A 20,708-nucleotide genomic window follows, 5' to 3' on the forward strand; every position below is an offset into this window, starting at 1 on the left:
GAACAATCAAATGCCTATTACTTGCACCATAGGGACAATCTTGTCCTATTTGTTTTTATCTTTCAAACTCAAAATTCCAAATCCCTTCAAATCATTTACATCTTTTGGCCATTTCAACTTATCAAGCCCTTTCAAATGAAACTCTGTCCCAGTATCTCCTGGTTTCATTGTTGATGAGACTTCTCAACATAAGACACTCCCACACACACATTCCCAACCCACCCTCCACACCATCAGTGCGATGTTAGTGTAGTCCTAGCAGAGCTCCTTTTGAACTTATGCACCTCGCTTGTAAAACTGTTCTTTATAGCCATCCCATTGGCTTTCAGAGTTGGTGAACTTCAAGCGCTGGTTCATCACCACAATTCTACTTCTTCAAACTAGGTGGGGAGGGGCAGGAGTGGACTGAGGGGGCCACATATTGCATCTCAGCTCTTCCCCCTCCCCACCAGCTTTAAATTGCAACTTTGCTGACGAAGGTGCCTGATCTCCACCTGCTGAAGAGGTCTGTTCCCCGAGCTGACATGGCATGTGCTCATTTCAGTTGCTTCGAACACACCCAAATGTCTGCCTAAAGTTGTGACTGAATTCCACATCAATCAGTCCGTAGTATTCCTGGTTTTCTGGTTTTCTTCTTCAAACTACATTCTAATCGTGAGGCTGCCCTACACACTCTGGACTGCAGGTGTGCACTTCTCCATTACCACAATGTGTATAACCTAAGGGGGTGTGGTCAAGTTGGTGCTGGGCAGAGATGCTGCATAGAACAATTTGAGGGTTTCTGTACTAGCTCAGGGTGGGTTATAGTCAGGTACACTGGGTATTTCTATATCCTTGGAGGGCTCCCGATCTAAGTTTGTACCTGAGGCAATGGAGGGTTAAGTGACTTGCCCAGGATCACAAGGAGCAGCAGTGGGATTTGAACAGGGCACCTCTGGATGTCAAGACTGGTGCTCCAACCACTAGGCCACTCCTCCACTCCACTCTTAACCTCTGTTGTAATGGCAAAGATATAGGTGTAAGACCAGCTCATTTCCCTCTGAGACTGGACATTACCCAGCATTGCAACAAACTCTGAAGGCCTTCCAGACTCCTGTTACAAACTCTGAAGTTATACGTGCTTTACAAGTGATGCCAGTAGAGTCGGCTGAACACAGCATAGACAGGGTTTCCTATATCCCCAAACAGAGAATGCCTCTTCCCCCATGCAACCTTAAAATGGCTGGAGCCCCCCGCAGTGAAGTCATCTCCAATAGTCTTTGAAGAGACAAAGGCCAAGTTGGGTTTTGTTTTGTGTTTTTTTTGGAGAATTGGTGGTCAACTAAAAACTCCCTCCAGGATCCTGGGGAATAGTGAGACCTGCTTTCATGACTTTGGAATCACTGTAGGATATTATGCAGGCCGGTAACTCTTCTTTTTTATTGGTAACTGATTAGGTGAAGTTAATGAGAATTCTCAAGTGATTGCTGCCCATTCTATTCATTTGGATCAACTGTCTACCAAAGTTAATGCATTAGAAACGAAGTTGTCATCAATGTAGGTGATTAATACAATGATGATTTTAAAAAAGCTCATGGTGCAGTGTAAGGCAAAATAAGATTTTTGAATTTCCCAAAATCACCATTAATTGTCACTGATGAATATGTTGAGATATCTTAGTGAGGTTTTAGAACTGACTGAACAAACGATTCTTCCAGTAATAAGAGGTTATTACTTATCTGTGTCATGGAAATCAAACCAGAAAGAAATGGAAGAGAAGCATAAATCTTGAACAACTTTTTGGAATCTTCTCTTGAAGCAGTAACTCAGACTGGCTTTAGTAGTGACACTTCCATTAGAGAGAGACAATAATCTTGTATTATGCTTATCATTCAGACACATGCAAGAGTAATTCTTGGGATCCAATAATCATGTATTCCTGAGTTGTCTAAGGTAATGCAGAGAAGGCAGGAGTTATTGACTTTAAACCTAGGACACTTGTGCTAGGCACTTGCTTTTTGTTAAAAAAATTGTAATTCTGCTTTTTATTTTGTTTTGTTTTGTTTTTAGGGTAAATCTTATTTATTTTTTAACCTCAAACAGCTGTTAGGTTTTTTTGAAGCATAGAGAAGAGTTAAAAGCTCTCAGTGTAACTCCACAGGTATAAATGCTGTTATTCAGGTGCAAGTTTACTTCAGAGAATAATCTCTACTTTTTTATAGTTTAAATATTATTACATATTTTCTTCACCTCTTAATGATGTGAATACAAGTATATGGAAATTATAAATAAAGGAAGGATATCCACAAACCTTCCAGCTTTTTGTGTCTCTTAACCCTGCCAGGTTTGATGCACCAGTAGCAAAGCACATGCTATTTCATTGGATTTCAAGCTGCATTGATTTTTGCTACGGTCAAGCAGACCTTCCCCAGCCAAATGTGTATCTATTTACCACCTAAGAGCTAAGGTGACCTCAATATCCAGTAATCACAACGTTTTCTTACAGGACCTTGTAAAGCAGCAATTTGGTCCTCTGTTCACACCTTCACCAAACATTACTTCAGAACTTCCTTGCATAGTCACTAAGCTGCTTTCTTCCAGCTGCCCATGAATTTCTACTGGATCACATCCATACAACAAGACTATGCAATCCTAAACTCTAGGATTACCCATTCATGTGGCTGCATTCCCCTTTCTGTCGAAGGTGAAAGTGAAGTTGCTTACCTTTTAACAGGGATTCTTCATAGACAGCAGGAGAATGCAGATGGCACTTTCCTACCCCCCCCCCCCCTAAATCATTCCTTGCAGAGAAGCAGCAGCTATACCACAGACTTAGGTGAGAAGAAGAGGAGTTATAGGTTCAACGTGGGTATCCCTGCACATACTCAGGGAATTATTTTCAAAGGTTTCCCTGGAGTATTGGATAGCACTTCCACTAGATGACCTCAACTATTTGTGTATCTGCACTTCTTCCATGCTGTCTACGAGGAATCTCTGGTACAGGCAAGCAGCTCTGATAGCCTTGCCAGACTTCAGTAAGTAGGCTCCTGAGTGATTATTTTTCTATAAATATATTTTTTTCTTGGTACATCCATGTGATATTTATACTTGCAATGACAAGTATAGTCAGCAGGGCTTCATTATGTAATAAGGTATTAACATTTTGTAATAAATGTTTGTCTAATATTGCAGAAGTCAATTTTAAGATGTTAACTTTCTAAACTTAAAAAACCCCACAAAATACTTTGTCCTTTTGTGCTCTGCTATTTAACAAACTAATTTATCTTAGAAAGGCACTTATAAATGCAATTAAATGTAGCTTTTAGAGTATAATACTTGTTTCCGTATGTGTCTTCTGATTATTATTAGCAATTCAGTGGGGAGAGGATGGCCGTCCATTTCACTTTCTATTCTACACTGGCAAACAATCATATTACTCATTAATGCACGTAAGTACTATGAAGTAATTTTATAATTTTATTTATTTATTTATTTATTGCATTTGTATCCCACATTTTCCCACCTTTTTGCGGGTTCAGTGTGGCTTACAATATGAGTTGAATGTTGGAAATACAATTTGTTACAGATAGTTACGGATTATATTATGCAGGGTTAAGCGAAACAATTGAGGTGTCGTTAAGGGATGTAATAATGGAACATAGGCATTGCAACTTTGGAAGGAAACAATGGTAGCTTAGAGGCGATAAAAGACATGAAGTCATATGGTATATAACTTTCTGTGAGTAAAGGTATGAGTGATGTGATGATACAGGAGTGGGAGTTCTGAGATGAATGTACGATGCATTAGTGAACAGTAAGTATGGACTTTATGTGTTTTGTTTTTTTCCGTAGACTTGTTCGAAAAGATGGGTCTTCAATAATCTGCAGAAGGAAGCTTGCTCGTTGGTTGTTCTTAGGTTGCGCGGCAGTGTATTCCAAAACTGCGTGCTCTTGTGAAAAAATGTTGATGCGTGTAACGTTTTGTATTTCACTCCTTTGCTATTGGGGTAGTGGAGGTTAAGGAAGGTTCGAGATGATCTTTTGGCATTTCTGGGTGGTAAGTCTATCAACTCTGACATGTAGGCTGGGGCTTCACCGTGAACGATTTTGTGGACTAATGTGCATACTTTAAAAGTTATGCGTTCCTTGAGTGGAAGCCAGTGCAGTTTTTCTCTTAATGGTTTTGCACTTTCATATTTTGGCTTTCCAAAGATAAGTCTGGCTGCCGTATTCTGGGCTGTTTGAAGTTTCCTCAATGTTTGTTCTTTGCAACCTGCTTATAGTGAGTTGCAATAATCCAAATGGCTGAGCACGAGGGATTGCACTAGGCTGCGAAAGACGGATCTTGGGAAGTATGGTCTTATCCTTAGTTTCCACATGCTGTAAAACATCTTTTTTGTTGTGTTGTTAGCATGAGTTTCAAGCGTTAGGTGGCGGTCGATGGTGATTCCAAGGATCTTTAGCGTTTCTGAGACTTGAAGGTTCAGGTTTGGAGTGTTTATGGTTGTGAATTCTTTTGTGTTGTATTGAGAGGTGAGAATCAGGCATTGAGTTTTTTCTGCATTTAATTTCAGTCGAAATGCATCTGCCCATGTGTTCATGATGTGTAGGCTTTGATCAATTTCGTTGACGATTTCGTTAATGTCCTGTTTGAAGGGGATGTATATTGTCACATCATCAGTGTAGATGTATGGGTTAAGTTTCTGGTTTGATAGAAGTTTTGCCAAAGGGATCATCATTAAGTTGAAAATGGTTGGTGAGAGGGGTGATCCTTGTGGTACTCCACATTCAGGTATCCATGTCTTAGATGTGGTCCAATTTGATGTGACTTGTTATGAACGTTGGGTTAGGAACCCTTCGAACCAATTCAGGACATTACCTCCAATGCCAAAGTATTCGAGTATGTGTAATAGGATTCCGTGGTCAACCATGTCAAAGGCACTTGACATGTCGAATTGAAGGAGGAGTATGTTGTTGCCAGTTGCAATTGTCTGTTTGAATTTGGTCATAAGGGTGACTAATACTGTTTCTGTGCTATGATTCGATCGGAATCCTGATTGGGCGTCATGTAGTATTGAGTGTTTGTTTAGATAGTTTGTGAGTTGTTTGGTTACCATTCCTTCTGTTACTTTGGTTATTAAAGGTATGGATGCTACTGGTCTGTAGTTGGTTATTTCACTTGTGCTTTTCTTTGTGTCTTTAGGGATTGGGGTGAGTAAGATTTTTCCTTTTTCTTTTGGGAAAAGTCCATTTTGTAGCATGAAGTTTACGTGGCTCGTTAGGTCTGTTATGAATTGTTGAGGAGCAGATTTCATGAGGTTGTTTGGGCACGTGTCTAGTTTGCAGAAGGATTTTGCATATCTTTTGAGAGTTTCAGAGATGAGGTCTTCAGATAGTATTTCGAATTCGGTCCAAGTTCTGTCTGCAGGGTATGTTCCTTCTTCTGGGTCTAGACAGTCTAAAATTGTGGCGTACTCAATAGGGCTGGCAGGTATTTTGAGTCGTAGTTGTATAATTTTCTCCTTGAAGTATTTCGCAAGGTTGTCCGCATCTGGTACATCTTTGACATTGTTTGTAACTGGTGTGGTGTCTAACAGTTTGTTCACAAGGTTGAAGAGTTTATGTGTGTCTTTGTAGCTTGGTCCTATTATTGTTTTGTAATGTAGTCTTTTGGTCTGTTTTATGGTGTATTTGTATTTTCTCCGAATTAGTTTCCATGCGCTCAGTGTTTGTTCGTTTTTTTTTTTTTTTGTTCCATTCTGAACAAGTGAAAAGTACACATCTGTTTCGTTCTGCAGATTTAGTTGAGCTTTCTTTCAAAGCAAAAATAAGCATATACTTTCTCTTTAAAAATTATCTTGGGAAAAGAACCCGTGCACATTGATATCTGTTTATGTATATAAATACTTTCAGAGGGAATATATTTGTTTGCATTTATATGCAAATTTTTGCACTTTATGTTCTAAAACCTCACCCTAATCTCTACCCCGAAGAACACATCTGCATACATGGGGAAATTCTGTAACATAGGCACTAACATATACCCCGCTCTTACATGGGTAAATGTTTAGAATAATGGTATTTTTGTGCATATGTACGTACATTTTGCATGTAAGTGCCAAATGTTGATGTAAGCACTATTCTGTAAATACCCACTTAACCAACATAGCACATATTTGCAGTTCGGCATACGCATGGGCGGAGCTCCCATTCATGCGACTTAGACCAATGTTTCCCAAGTGAGTTCCAGAGTACCCCTTTGAAAGTCAGGCTTTCAGGATATTAACAATGAATATGCATGAAAGAGACTTGCATACATTAGAAGCAGTGTATACAAATTAATCTCAGAGACTTGCATACAATGGAGGCAGTGTATACAAATTAATCTTATGCATACTCATTGTGGATATCCTGAAAACCTGACTTCCAAAGGGGTACTCCAGGACTGACTTGGGAAACACTGACTTAGACTTCTGTAAGTTACATGGGTATCTGCAGCACTTAGGCACCAATGCTTATGCTATGGCTGGCATAAGTGCTTATGTATATTCCCAGTTACGCTATGGCTGGCATAAGTGCTTATGTATATTCCCAGTTACGCTAGTATTGTATAAAGGAAAAAGTGCCTACTTTCCTATATAGAAAAGGCTCCTACCACACATCCTTTGGCTGTCTAATTGTAGGTGCACTGTTATAGAATTGCCTTTACAGCAGGTAGAAATGCATGCAAAATGGCATATAGAGTAGGCAGTTTTATAATAGCCATTTCCTTGGGTAATGCACTGTTTTACCAATTGAAATGGCTTTTAAAATTGCCCTTCATATGGTCTGTGACAGTGATTTCCTTCCTCCATTTAATGCAAATTCATTGTAGATACTGCTGGTCTGTAATAAATAACATTTTTCTGAATTTAGGAAAATGATCACACCAATTTCTCTCACAAGCTTCTGAAGTTGCTCTAGTGATTTCATGACAATCAGTAATAAAATACCTGAAGTCAGCTTTAAAATGGTTTTCAGTTGAGAAATGGAGCTTTGCCATTTTCCAGAGTTTTTCTCCGGTTTCCTTCGAGTTTCTTTGACTTTTCCTTCCTCCTTGCCTTTTAAAGTAAAAAAAAAAAAAAAAAAAAGTAGATTCCTTTACCTTTTTAGTTTTTTTTTGCCATCTAAAGTGTCCTCGGAGAAAGCGAAGATACATACCTGTAGCAGGTATTCTCCGAGGACAGCAGGCTGATTGTTCTCACAAACCTGCCCACCTCCCCTTTGGAGTTGTTGTTCTTTAATTCTTGCTTTTCGATATAACTGAGCAGGTCTCTCGCGCGACGGGCGGGAAGATGGCTGCGCATGCGCACACCCTGAGCACCAGAAGGTTCTCTCAAAGCTTTGAAGACTTTTTGCTTTGAAAAATTCTGTTGTGGGGGCCACCCCAATCGTGAGAACAATCAGCCTGCTGTCCTCGGAGAATACCTGCTACAGGTGTGTATCTTCGCTATACCAGACTCTGATAGCTTTAAGATATTCTGGCTATTCTTAAGAAAGCCTCATGCCAATGGATGGAATGGCCTAGTGGTCAGTGCAGTGGAGAGTGAACAACAGGATCAAGGTTCAATTCTCAATTCAACTTTCATTTCAGTACAAATATGTGAACCCTCCTAGAACATGGAAATATCTCCTGTACCTAAATATTTAAGTGACCTGTAAGCCTTAGGGCTATTATAGTGGTGGAACTTTAGGTACAGTAGACTTTCCCTGTTTCTGAAGGGCTCACCATGCAATTAGAAATGCTCCCCATTCCACCTGCAGCACCCAAGAGAAAAGCAGAGCTCCGAAGTCTCAATGCGTGGTTGAGACGATGGTGCAGGGATGAGAGATTTAGATTTATTAGGAACTGGGCAACATTCTGGGGAAGGGAGAGCCTGTTCCAAAATGATGGGCTCTACCTTTACCGGGATGGAACCAGGTTGCTAGCGCTGATATTTAAAAATGAGATGGAACAGCTTTTGCTTTTAATCTAACACCGGGGAGGGGAGCCGACAGTTACCCAGGAGCATATGGTTTGATGTGGAGTATACTATCCTTGAAGAATATTATTGAAACAAGATATTTAGGGAATCCCAATAAAGAGGTTTCAATAATGGTGAAAAAGCCAGGAGTGTTCCATGGGAGAGCAGTGTAAAGGATGTAAATTGTCCGCATTAACTTCAAAGCAGCCTGTAGATGCAAGGAAAAAAGAAAATTTGCAGTGTCTATATACAAATGCTAGAAGCCTTAAAAATAAGATAGGAGAATTGGAGTATATAGCACTAAATGATGAGGTAGATAAAATAGGCATTTTATAGACCTTGTGGAAGGAGGACAATCAATGGGACACTGTTAGCAGGGTACAAATTATATCGCAATGATAGACGGGATCAGATTGGAGGGGGGGCTTGTGCTATATGTTAAAGATGGAATTGAGTCAAACATTCTACATGAAACAGCGTGGAATATTTATTGACAGAAATACCAGGTGTGAAGGGAAGGAATATACTGGTAGGGCTGTACTATCAACTGCCAGGACAGAATGAACAGATAGATGAAGAAATGTTTAAGAAATTAGGGAAGCTGGCAAATTGGGCAACATTATTATAATGGGTGATTTCAATTATCCTAATATTAACTGAATACAGGTTAACTAGGGAGTGCTAGGGAGGTAAAAAGTCTAGGTGTAATAAATGACGACTGCTTGGAGCAACTGGTCCAGGAACTGATGCGATGGGAAGCTATTTTGAATCTATTCCTTAGTGGAATGCAGGGCATAGTACAAGAGGTAATGGTGTTGAATCTGCTGTGAAACAGTGGTCATAACATGATCAAATTTGAGCTGATATCTAGAGTGAAGTCACTAAGGAAATTTACTGTAGCAGTTTTTAATTTTCGAAAAGGCGACTATGACAAAATTAGGAATATGGTTCAAAAGAAGCTGAAAGGGTTGGCCACAAAGGTTAGAACTTTAAATCAGGCATGGGCATTGCTTAAAAATACCATTGTGGAAGCCCAGCATAGATGTATTCCACATATTAACAAAGGTGGAAAAAAGAGCAAATGACTTCCAGTATGGTTAAAAGGTGAGGTGAAAACGGCTATTAGAGCCAAAAGAAAATCCTTCAAAAAATGGAGAAAGGATCTGAATGAAGAAAATAAGAAGTAACATAAGCACTGTCAAACCAGATGCAAAGCACTAAAAGGCTAAAAGTGAATATGATGAAAAAGTTGCTGCGGAGATGAAAACTCATAGTAACACTTTTTTCAGGTATATCAGAAGCAGGAAGCCTGCGAGGGAGTCTATGGGACCGTTAGATCAGGAATGAACAAAAGGAGCACTCGGGGAGGGCAAGGCCATAGCAGAGGAATTGAATGAATTCTTTGCTTCGGTCTTTACAGAAGAAAATATAACAGATCTACATACACTGGAAATGGTTTTTAGGGGCGATGAAGCAGAGGAACTGAAAGATCTTGGTGAACTAGGAAGATGTACTGAGCCAAATTGACAAGTTAAAGAGTGATAAGTCACCTGGACTGAATGGTATACACCTCGGGGTATTGAAAGAACTCAACACGAAATTGCTGATCTGTTGCTAGTGATCTGTAACCTGTCACTAAAATTGTCTGTAGTACCTGAAGACTGGAGGGTGGCCAATGTGACACCAATTTTTTAAAAGGGCTCAAGGGGTGATCCGGAGAATTACAGGCCGGTAAGCCTGACATCAATGCCAGGCAAAATAGTGGAAACTATTATAAAGAATAAAATTACAGAATACATAGACAAACATGTTTTAATGGGACAGAGTCAGCATGAGTTCAGCCGGAGGGGGGGGGGTGGTCTCACCAATTTGCTTCATTTCTTTGAAGGTGTGAATAAACATATCAATAAAGGTGAGCCGGTTGATGTAGTGTATCTGGATTTTCAGAAAGCTTTTGACAAAATTCCTCATGAGACTCTTGAGAAAATTAAGGAGTCCTGGGCTAGGAGGCAATGTCCTTCTGTGGATTAAGAATTGGATATTGGACAGAAAACACAGAGTAGGATTAAATGACCATTTTTGTCAATGGAGGAGAGTGAATATTGGAGTTCCACTGGGACCGGTGCGGTTTAACATATTTATAAATAATCTAGAAATCAGAATGATGAGTGAGAGGATTAAAATTTACAGATGACATGAAACTGCAAAGTTGTCAAAATGCATGCAGATTATGAAGAGTTGCAAGAAGACCCTAGGAAACTGGAAGACTGGGCATCCAAATGGCAGATGAAATTGGGAGGCGGGGCTGGTGGTTGGGAGGCGGGGATAGTGCTAGGCAGACTTATACGGTCTGTGCCAGAGCCGGTGGTGGGAGGCGGGGCTAGTGCTGGGCAGACTTATATGGTCTGTGCCAGAGCCGGTGGTGGGAGGCGGGGCTGGTGGTTGGGAGGCGGGGATAGTGCTGGGCAGACTTGTACGGTCTGTGCCCTGGAAATGACAGTTACAAATCAAGGTAAGATATACACAAAAACTAGCACATATGAGTTTGTCTTGTTGGGCAGACTGGATGGACCGTGCAGGTCTTTTTCTGCTGTCATCTACTATGTTACTATGTAAATGCAAAGTGATTCACATTGGGAAGAATAATCCGAATCATAGTTATCTAATGCTAGGGTCCACTTTTGGAGTCTGCACTCAAGAAAAAAGACCTAGGTGTCATTGAAGACAATACGCTGAAATCTTCTGCCCTGTTTGTGGCGGTGGCCAAAAAAGCAAACGGGATGTTAGGAATTGGTAGGCGAGAGATGCAAAATAAGACCAAAAATATTATATTGCTTCTGTATCGCTTCATGGTTCGACCTCACCTTAAGCATTGTGTTCAATTCTGGTCGCCATAGCTCAAAAAAAGATATAGTGGAATTAGAAAAGGTTCAAAGAAGAGTGATCAAAATGATAGAGGGATTGGAACTGTGCCCATATGAGAAAAGTAAAGAGATTAGGTCTTTTCAGCTTCGAAAAGAGACAGCTGAGTGGGAATATGATTGAGGTTTTCAAAATCCTTAGTGGTGTGGAGCGAGTGGAGGTGAATCCATTTTTCACTCATTCAAAAAGTACAAAGACTGGGGTTACTCAATGAAATTGCATGGAAATGCTTTTAAAACAAATAGAAGGAAACGGTTTTTCACTCAAAGAATAGTTAAGCTCTGGAACTCATTGCCGGAGGATGTGGTAATGGCTGTTAGTGTATCTGGATTTTAAAAAGATTCGAACAAGTCCATGGTCTGTTATTGAGATGGACATGGGGTAAGTCACTGCTTGCCCTGGGATTGGTAGTGTGGAATGTTGCTACTAATTGGGTTTCTGACAGGTACTTGTGGCCTGGATTGGCCACTGCTGGAAGCAGGATACTGGGATTAGATGGACCATTGGTCTGACCCAGTATGGCTATTCTTATGTTTATCTGGGTCCTCTTTATGTGAAGTCCACTGCAGTAACCACTAGGCTGCTCCCCGTCCCCATGGCTTGTTTTTCTACGCTTTTCCATGAGTCTTAAAATGTCTAACTCCAAGCCCTAATCGAAATTTAGACCTTTTTCTGGTTTGCTTATGGTTGTGTGCTAGACATTGAATTGAAATGTTTTCGGCAAAAGTCTCAATTCGGATTTAGACATACCGAAAATGCCCCTCTATAGGGGGGATTATTTAGTGTCTTATGTATTTTTGGCAGTGTGTAAAACACTGGTACTACTAGATTGGATATGTTCAATAAATCATGTTCATTTTGTCAAAATCCCAGATTTTAAAGCACGCTGAGTAACCTTAAGGATTATTTTTTTAATCTGTGGGTTGGTGCAGTGCATACACTTTATCCCCCAAATACTGTAAAGGGCATTTAAAATTGTGGTCCTCCAATTTGCGTGTGTAGTTTTAATTGAATAACAAGCCAATGAGTGCCAATAATTGGTCCCTATCAGTCAATTATCAATGCTAATTGGTATTAAAATTTATGTATGCATTTTTAGGCACCGTTATCCATGATTTTATATGTGGCTGCAAAATGAGACATAGCCATGAGAAGGTCGTAGATGGATCAGCGATGTTTTCGCAATTTATGCACGTTGTTTTAGAATATGTGGGATCCATGCCTAATTTAGACACCAGGATTTACGTCAGGGTTTAGTTGGTGTAAATCCTCATGTCTAAAGTTAGGCGTGGTTCTTGGCACTAAGCGCTATTCTGTAAATGGCACCTAACTTTGAGCGCCATTTATAGAATAGCGCTTAGTATGGTGGGGGGTTTTTTTGCGCCATTTATAGAATGTAGTTCTATATGCTTATTTGCATTTTCAAAAATGTGTGCATAAATTTCAATGGAAAATGTACCTACACAAATTGCAAGTGTAAATCTGTGCATGTACCTTACTTTTCCTAAGATATTTTCAAAGTGAATGATATTTTTCCCTTTTGAGATCTGATATAAAGGTTGCAAGTAAAAAGTACATGCAGACTTTATACAGTGGGGGAAATAAGTATTTGATCCCTTGCTGATTTTGTAAGTTTGCCCACTGACAAAGACATGAGCAGCCCATAATTGAAGGGTAGGTTATTGGTAACAGTGAGAGATAGCACATCACAAATTAAATCCGGAAAATCACATTGTGGAAAGTATATGAATTTATTTGCATTCTGCAGAGGGAAATAAGTATTTGATCCCCCACCAACCAGTAAGAGATCTGGCCCCTACAGACCAGGTAGATGCTCCAAATCAACTCGTTACCTGCATGACAGACAGCTGTCGGCAATGGTCACCTGTATGAAAGACACCTGTCCACAGACTCAGTGAATCAGTCAGACTCTAACCTCTACAAAATGGCCAAGAGCAAGGAGCTGTCTAAGGATGTCAGGGACAAGATCATACACCTGCACAAGGCTGGAATGGGCTACAAAACCATCAGTAAGACGCTGGGCGAGAAGGAGACAACTGTTGGTGCCATAGTAAGAAAATGGAAGAAGTACAAAATGACTGTCAATCGACAAAGATCTGGGGCTCCACGCAAAATCTCACCTCGTGGGGTATCCTTGATCATGAGGAAGGTTAGAAATCAGCCTACAACTACAAGGGGGGGAACTTGTCAATGATCTCAAGGCAGCTGGGACCACTGTCACCACGAAAACCATTGGTAACACATTACGACATAACGGATTGCAATCCTGCAGTGCCCGCAAGGTCCCCCTGCTCCGGAAGGCACATGTGACGGCCCGTCTGAAGTTTGCCAGTGAACACCTGGATGATGCCGAGAGTGATTGGGAGAAGGTGCTGTGGTCAGATGAGACAAAAATTGAGCTCTTTGGCATGAACTCAACTCGCCGTGTTTGGAGGAAGAGAAATGCTGCCTATGACCCAAAGAACACCGTCCCCACTGTCAAGCATGGAGGTGGAAATGTTATGTTTTGGGGGTGTTTCTCTGCTAAGGGCACAGGACTACTTCACCGCATCAATGGGAGAATGGATGGGGCCATGTACCGTACAATTCTGAGTGACAACCTCCTTCCCTCCGCCAGGGCCTTAAAAATGGGTCGTGGCTGGGTCTTCCAGCACGACAATGACCCAAAACATACAGCCAAGGCAACAAAGGAGTGGCTCAGGAAGAAGCACATTAGGGTCATGGAGTGGCCTAGCCAGTCACCAGACCTTAATCCCATTGAAAACTTATGGAGGGAGCTGAAGCTGCGAGTTGCCAAGCGACAGCCCAGAACTCTTAATGATTTAGAGATGATCTGCAAAGAGGAGTGGACCAAAATTCCTCCTGACATGTGTGCAAACCTCATCATCAACTACAGAAGACGTCTGACCGCTGTGCTTGCCAACAAGGGTTTTGCCACCAAGTATTAGGTCTTGTTTGCCAGAGGGATCAAATACTTATTTCCCTCTGCAGAATGCAAATAAATTCATATACTTTCCACAATGTGATTTTCCGGATTTAATTTGTGATGTGCTATCTCTCACTGTTACCAATAACCTACCCTTCAATTATGGGCTGCTCATGTCTTTGTCAGTGGGCAAACTTACAAAATCAGCAAGGGATCAAATACTTATTTCCCCCACTGTATATTGGCACATTCTTTTGACGTTGCTTCCTCCCAAGTTAAGACTTGAATGTGATTTGTGAAGTCATGATATTATTTTGTGTAATTTTTAATATAGTGTTTACAGCATAATTGTCTTTTAATTAAATAGGCATAAACCATAGTGTGTGTTTTCTATAGCATTGTAATTGCCACATCTGCCTCTGCTTAGACAAATAGAGATAATATTGATGATAAGACAGGGAGGTTTTAATGGCTTATCTGGCGCACTGTTTCCCCACTTTCACAATTAAAAAAAAATAAAAGGGGGGGTTGTTTTTGTTTTGTTTTTTTTAAATCATGGAGGTAACATAGGATGTTAATATTGACACTTAGGGCCCTACTACTACTACTTATCATTTCTAAAGCGCTACTAGACGTACGCAGCACTGTACACTTGAACATAAAGAGACAGTCCCTGCTCGACAGAGCTTACAATCTAATTAGGACAGACAAACAGGACAAACAAGAGATAAGGGAATATTAAAGTGAGGATGATAAAATAAGGGTTCTGAACAAGTGAATAAGAGTTAGGAGTTAAAAGCAGCGTCAAAAAGATGGGTTTTTAGCTTAGATTTGAAGACAGCCAGAGATGGAGCTTGACGTACCGGCTCAGGAAGTCTATTCCAGGCATATGGTGCAGCAAGATAAAAGGAGCAGAGTCTGGAGTTAGCAGTGGAGGAGACGGGAGCAGATAAGAGAGATTTACCCAGTGAACGGAGTTCCCAGGGAGGAATGTAGGGAGAGATGAGAGTGGAGAGGTACTGAGGAGCTGCAGAGTGAATGCACTTATAGGTCAATAAGAGGAGTTTGAATGTATGCGGAAACGGTTAGGAAGCCAGTGAAGTGACTTGAGGAGAGGGCTAATATGAGCATAACGACACTGCGGAATATTAGTTGTGCAGCAGAATTTTGAACAGATTGAAGAGGGGAGAGATGGCTAAGTGGGAGACCTGTGAGAATCAAGTTGCAATAGTCTAAGTGAGAGGTGATGAGAGTATGGATGAGGGTTCTGGTAGTGTGCTCAGAAAGGAAAGGGCGAATTTTGGTGACATTATAGAGAAAGAAATGACAGGTTTTAGCAGTCTGCTGAATATGTGCAGAGAAGGAGAGGGAGGAGTCGAAGATGACCCCAAGGTTACTAACTGATGAGACAGGAAGGATGAGAGTGTTATCCACAGAAATAGAGAATGGGGGAGGAGGAGAGGTTGGTTTAGTGGGGAAAAATAAGAAGCTCAGTCTTGGTCATGTTTAGTTTCAGATGGCGCTGAGACATCCAGGCAGCAACGTCAGACAGGCAGGCTGATACTTTGGCCTGGATTTCGGCTGAGATTTCTGGTGTGGAGAGGTAGATCTGGGAGTCATCAGCGTAAAGATGATACTGAAAACCATGGGAGGAGATCAGAGTACCAAGGGAAGAAGTATAGATGGAGAAAAGAAGAGGTCCCAGGACAGATCCCTGAGGTACACCAACTGTTTACTAAGGCACGCTAGTGTTTTTACTGCACACTAAAATTTAGCATTCACTAATGCTAGAGACACTCATATATTCCTATGCGCTAGAAATGTAAGTGCGCCTACAGCACGACTTAGAAAACAGGGCCCTTTTTATTAAGCTGCGCTAGCGTTTCTAGTGTGCGCTAAATGCTAGAGTCGCCCATATGTTTCTATGGGCACGTTTAGTATTTTCTAGAAAAGCTAGTGCGCCCTTAGCGCTGCTTAGTAAACAGGGCCCCAAATTTGTCCTATGATACTATGATTTTCAGTTGCAGCAAGATAACCAATTTAAGACATTGGGCTGCCCGTGACACATGGCAATAGGTCAACGTCCTTTGTAGGAAAAGTTTTGAGATTTGATAATATTGCAAGTCTTAAGTTTACAAGATATTAAAAGTCTGGTCTTCTAGATGAATATATTTGCCCCTATTTGGCACCATCCATTGAGAAACACCTGGGGCAGGTCCTCCTCTTGCTCTAATCACAGCTATAGCTTACTCCTTTTCTTTGTCTCTCTTTTCTGTAAGAGTGTCTAGGGAAGGATCTTCTCTTCTGCCTCTCAGCTGTCCATTATGAGCCATTTCATATAGCCATGTAAATTTCTAGACATAAGTGCATACAAAAGATTTCTGATTTTTAGTTTATATCCTTTATTGATTTTGAAGATTCACAGTAAATGCAAAACTGCAGGAGTAACCTTAAAGGCAACAAATTAGAGCAGCACAGCTGGAGAACAAAATATATCCAAAAATCTGACAGCTCTCAAATAAAAAAGAAAACTATCTAAAATTTCACTTACAGTGCATTTCCCCTTGTCATCTACTCCCCCAGCTGTATGAAATAAACAAGTTTGATTAATTTGCATGACTCCCTCCCTACCCCCTCAGAAAATTATGATTTCCAATTCTGTGCACAGTCCAACGTGCTTTTTAGAATTATTTGGTGCTTTCTATGCTCTCTAAACCCAAAGGACAAAATCCCCACTTGTCAGGTGCATTCATTTCTCTGGGAGAAAAAAAAAATCCTTGTCCTGTTGTGGGATTTTTTTTCTTTTCTCTGTTGACCTTGGGCAAATGAGCTTCTTGCCCTGGCAGAAATGAAATGAATGATAAATGTAGAGTGGGGGGCTTTGCTGAGTAATGGAGCAGCAGCAGAGACTTTCCACAGAGGTTTTCCTCCTGCACAGCCCGAGGCAGCCTGAAGACCCCTGCTGTTCATTTAAATAGGTATGTCAAATCTGCCTCGAAACGCCGCTGGTTTGATCTGTGGTAATATTTGTGAAGGTTCCATATGGGCTTGAGCCCCCCGCGGTGCTGAGAAATAATGTACAACGCTTCATGGTGCAGACGCAAATTTTCTCTGAAAAGGGGATATGTGGTGCTGTGTGTTTCTTTTTCCTTTTTTTTTTTTTTAATCTGTCGGAGAGGATGATGGAGCTGACGCACTAGGCCTGTCAACTCGTTACACGGATGGGTTGCACGCAGCGAGGCTGTGGAAAATCTGTGCCTTTTAACTTTTCTACTTAATCACGGTTGTAGCATTGCCTTTAGACTGTATGCTACATTAATTCTCTTCCTGCCTTCTGCCTTTCATCCCAAGTTCCATGGAAAAAAGTAAAGCATGCAGGTCTTGTAGAAGAGCCTTATCAAACAGCTGTCATCCAACAAGCCATTTGCATTTGTTTTGGCTGAAACAGAGCAACCCAAGGGCAAGATATTTTGCTGCTGCATTCCATCATAATGAAGAAAGTCCAAATTGTACCAGAAACAAAGCTCTCTCTCTCTCTCTCTCTCTCTCTCTCTCTCTCTCTCTCTCAATATATATATATATAGAGAGAGAGAGAAATTTTTTTTTTCTTTATATTGCCATACTATCCATATCATGCTTTTTTCCCATTACAGAAAGGATATTAATCACATTACTTTCTTTGGTGGTCATTGGAATATCGAACACCCCCCATTAAGTAAACTGCAGTAGAATCAAGAAAGGCGTTTTCCTTGAGCATGCCCATGTTTTAATACTCCTCCATGGTTTTAACATTTATATTCTTCGGATTTTAATTAATAAACACCAATAAAAATGCCAGATGTAAAAAAAAAACATTTCCCTTAGTACTTTCTCACTCTATCTCCAGGTTGTCTTGTACCCTCCACATAGTTTTTGTGTCTCTTCCGTCTAACAACTCCTAAGGGACACCAATATACATATTCGGAAAAAGGGCCAACAAAAAGTACCCATGGTGTGAAAACACCAATAAACGCTGAATTATTTTTGTCTATCCTCAAGAATTCAAAGTTAGCTGGAAAACAAACATCATAAATCACTATTATATTTATAATATTTAAAAATATTCATTTCCTAGTATTTGTTTCTGTTAATATTGTTATTCTAGCTGATGCAGTCTTCACATTTGAGATGAAAAACTTTTGATTTTAATTTTTATTTATTTATTTTGAAGAGCTACAGACAGAGGAAAAAAATGAGGAGATGGTGTTTGGCTTAGATGTATGCGTCAATCACTGCTGCTTTTGTTGATAACTGTCTCACATTTTCTTAATTGCAGTGGAGACAGCCAGTCATGGCAATGTCATTTGTTTAGATAGGACTAATCAAAAATGTTTGGCTGCTCTGAAAAACAATGAACAAAATGCTTTCCCCATGTAATTGCCAATATCCTCTTTATAAACAGACGAGAGAGGAGCTCTAAAAGATATTTTTGAAATAAATTTTTCTACTTCCATTAATTATTCAATGCTTTATTTTTCTGTCTCCCAGTCGATGAGCGCATGCTTAAAGTGTTCATGTTGGCCAGATTAGAACATTGCCTTATCCTATCATGACCCTGCAGTCATATGTCTGTAATTCTAAATGATTGTATGTGATATCTCCCACTGCAGGCAATCAGAGCAGACTCAGAGGTGGGGTGAAGGGAGGGCACAAGGGATAAATAAAAGATCCAAGGGCATTAGCAAAACAATATGGCTACCAAGGGGTAGTCCGCAGCTGAAGATCAGTCATGAAAGTAAATCAGTTTTATTAGAAGCTTGGGATCTGGAAATTAACCAGGACTGTATCTTCATATACTAGCCCTCAATATACATTATATGTATTTAATGGGGCATAATGACTAAGATGGCCATCTGTGTATTAAGGGGCCTTTTCACTAATGTGTGGTAAGAGTTTTGCACTTACTGCATCTTAACCGCAAAGTTAAGGTGCAGTAAGTGCAAAGCCTATTTGGTAAATGCAGGAGACATACCCAGAAATTGCCCTGCATTTAGCAAACAGGACAAACACTAACCACAAAAGGTAGCATGCTGCTTGCTTTGGCAGATAGGGCAGGATCTGCCAAAGCACATAATGTGATACTGACCCCACTAAACAAAAATATACAACTTTTCAGTAGCATTGTAACCTGACCCTCCTAACTCTATTGATCAAGGCCCTTCTGATCCAGCCCCCCCATCCTGATTTCCTCCTCCAGTACTTATCCAAGGGTCGCCCTACTAGCCTAATGGTCCAGAACAGGAGCAATCCCCCTCCACTCCCATCTTGGCACTGCTCTGGGTCCACAATCACACCTAACGGTAGCCTTGCATAACTGCTGCTAGGGTTCAATCATGCCTTTATATAGCACATTTGACACCTAGCTGTAATACTGCAAAACTACTACTAGAGATCACCAGAAGCCAGGTTAGGGTTAGAAGAGGAGGGGACTGCTCCCTTCCCAGACCACTAGACTACTAGGGTACCCCTTAGTGAGTCACTGGGAGGGATAGAGGGGTCTGCTTTCAGTGGGATCAGATTGGGGAGGTTCCATGTGAGTGGGAGGGAGGGTTGGATTTATTTATTGAGATTTTGCTCACACCTTTTTCAGTAGTAGCCCAAGGTGAGTTACGTTCAGGTACACTGGATATTTCTCTGTCCCAGGAGGACTCACAATCTAAGTTTGTACCTGAGGGAATGGAGGGTTAAGTGACTTGCCCAAGATCACCAGGAGCAGCAGTGGGATTTGAACCGGCCACCTCTGGATTGCAAGACCAGTGCTCTAACCACTAGGCCACTCCTCCACTCCACCCATGTTCTAGCTGTCACAGCTGACTGCTCCGCCCATATCCTTCCTGTACCCATGTTAACTTACTAGCACAAGATTTTTTTTACCATGCTTACAGGTTTTTTTTTTTAATGTGTATATACATATACATTCAAGAAATACATACTTGAAAAACAGAAAATTCCAGGAAAGATTGCCATGAGCAAAAAATAAATAAAGGAAATCCTTTAGTCCTCAATAATATAGGAGGAGCCATAGGAAAATAATAAATTTTAAAAGAGTGACAGAATAGACTATGAATCCTTGCAGTGGTACTTTCTAATTATGAAACATTACAGAAATTCCTTCTCTTTCCTTTACCATCAAGAGGTTATCCGTTACTTAGGTTCAGAAAAGGCATAATTTTTACCACAAAAAGTGAAACAACATTTAGGAGGAAATTTCACAATAAAAGTGGCACCTAACACCAAGATTCTTGGCTAAGAAATCTTTTCTGCGCTTGTGTGTAACTTGAGTAAGATGAGGAAATATGAGTTGTAGAAACAAGAAACTGCTCTGGCAAATGACAGAAGTAAAGATGTAGAATATTATTTTTATTATTATTACATTTGTACCCCGCGCCTTCCCACATATTTCATGCTCAATGCGGCTTACATAGTAAATACAATTACAAAGTCTAGAGGAAAATATTATAAATTGTGATAAACGTAGTAGTTGTCAGGTTATGGAAAGCAATAGCTTATAATCCCAAAATAAAACGTTCATGGTCTGTGGCAAATGGATTAGCCACATGGCAACCTACCTGGTACAAGAACAATTGGAAGATTAATACCAAAAATTTGAGGGGTAAAGAATTGTGGCAAGACATTTGGAATTATGTACAAAATACAAATGTTGCTGTTTTTCATGTAGATGCTCATTGCAAGGGTGACACTCTAGAACGCCTTTACAACGCAGTGGCTACTACTACTACTATAATAAATGTAATCTCAGGGGTAAGTATTCAGCCAGGGCGGTGAGCATTTTGCTGACCGCCGCTGGCGTTATTCAT

At 40.5% G+C, this 20,708-nt stretch overlaps 1 protein-coding gene across 2 annotated transcripts in view; it reads left to right on the plus strand.

Moving 5' to 3' along the window:
• Window positions 1-20,708, plus strand: part of MRPS9 (mitochondrial ribosomal protein S9) — a 118,314-nt gene that overhangs the window by 58,968 nt on the left and 38,638 nt on the right. For both annotated transcript variants that reach the window (XM_030201453.1, XM_030201454.1), the window contains one exon: window positions 3,349-3,428. In XM_030201453.1, the coding sequence (XP_030057313.1) occupies window positions 3,349-3,428 (80 nt within the window). The remainder of the gene's footprint in view (window positions 1-3,348; window positions 3,429-20,708) is intronic.

Source organism: Microcaecilia unicolor, chromosome 4 (genome assembly GCF_901765095.1).
Source record: "Microcaecilia unicolor chromosome 4, aMicUni1.1, whole genome shotgun sequence".
Lineage (NCBI taxonomy): Eukaryota > Metazoa > Chordata > Amphibia > Gymnophiona > Siphonopidae > Microcaecilia > Microcaecilia unicolor.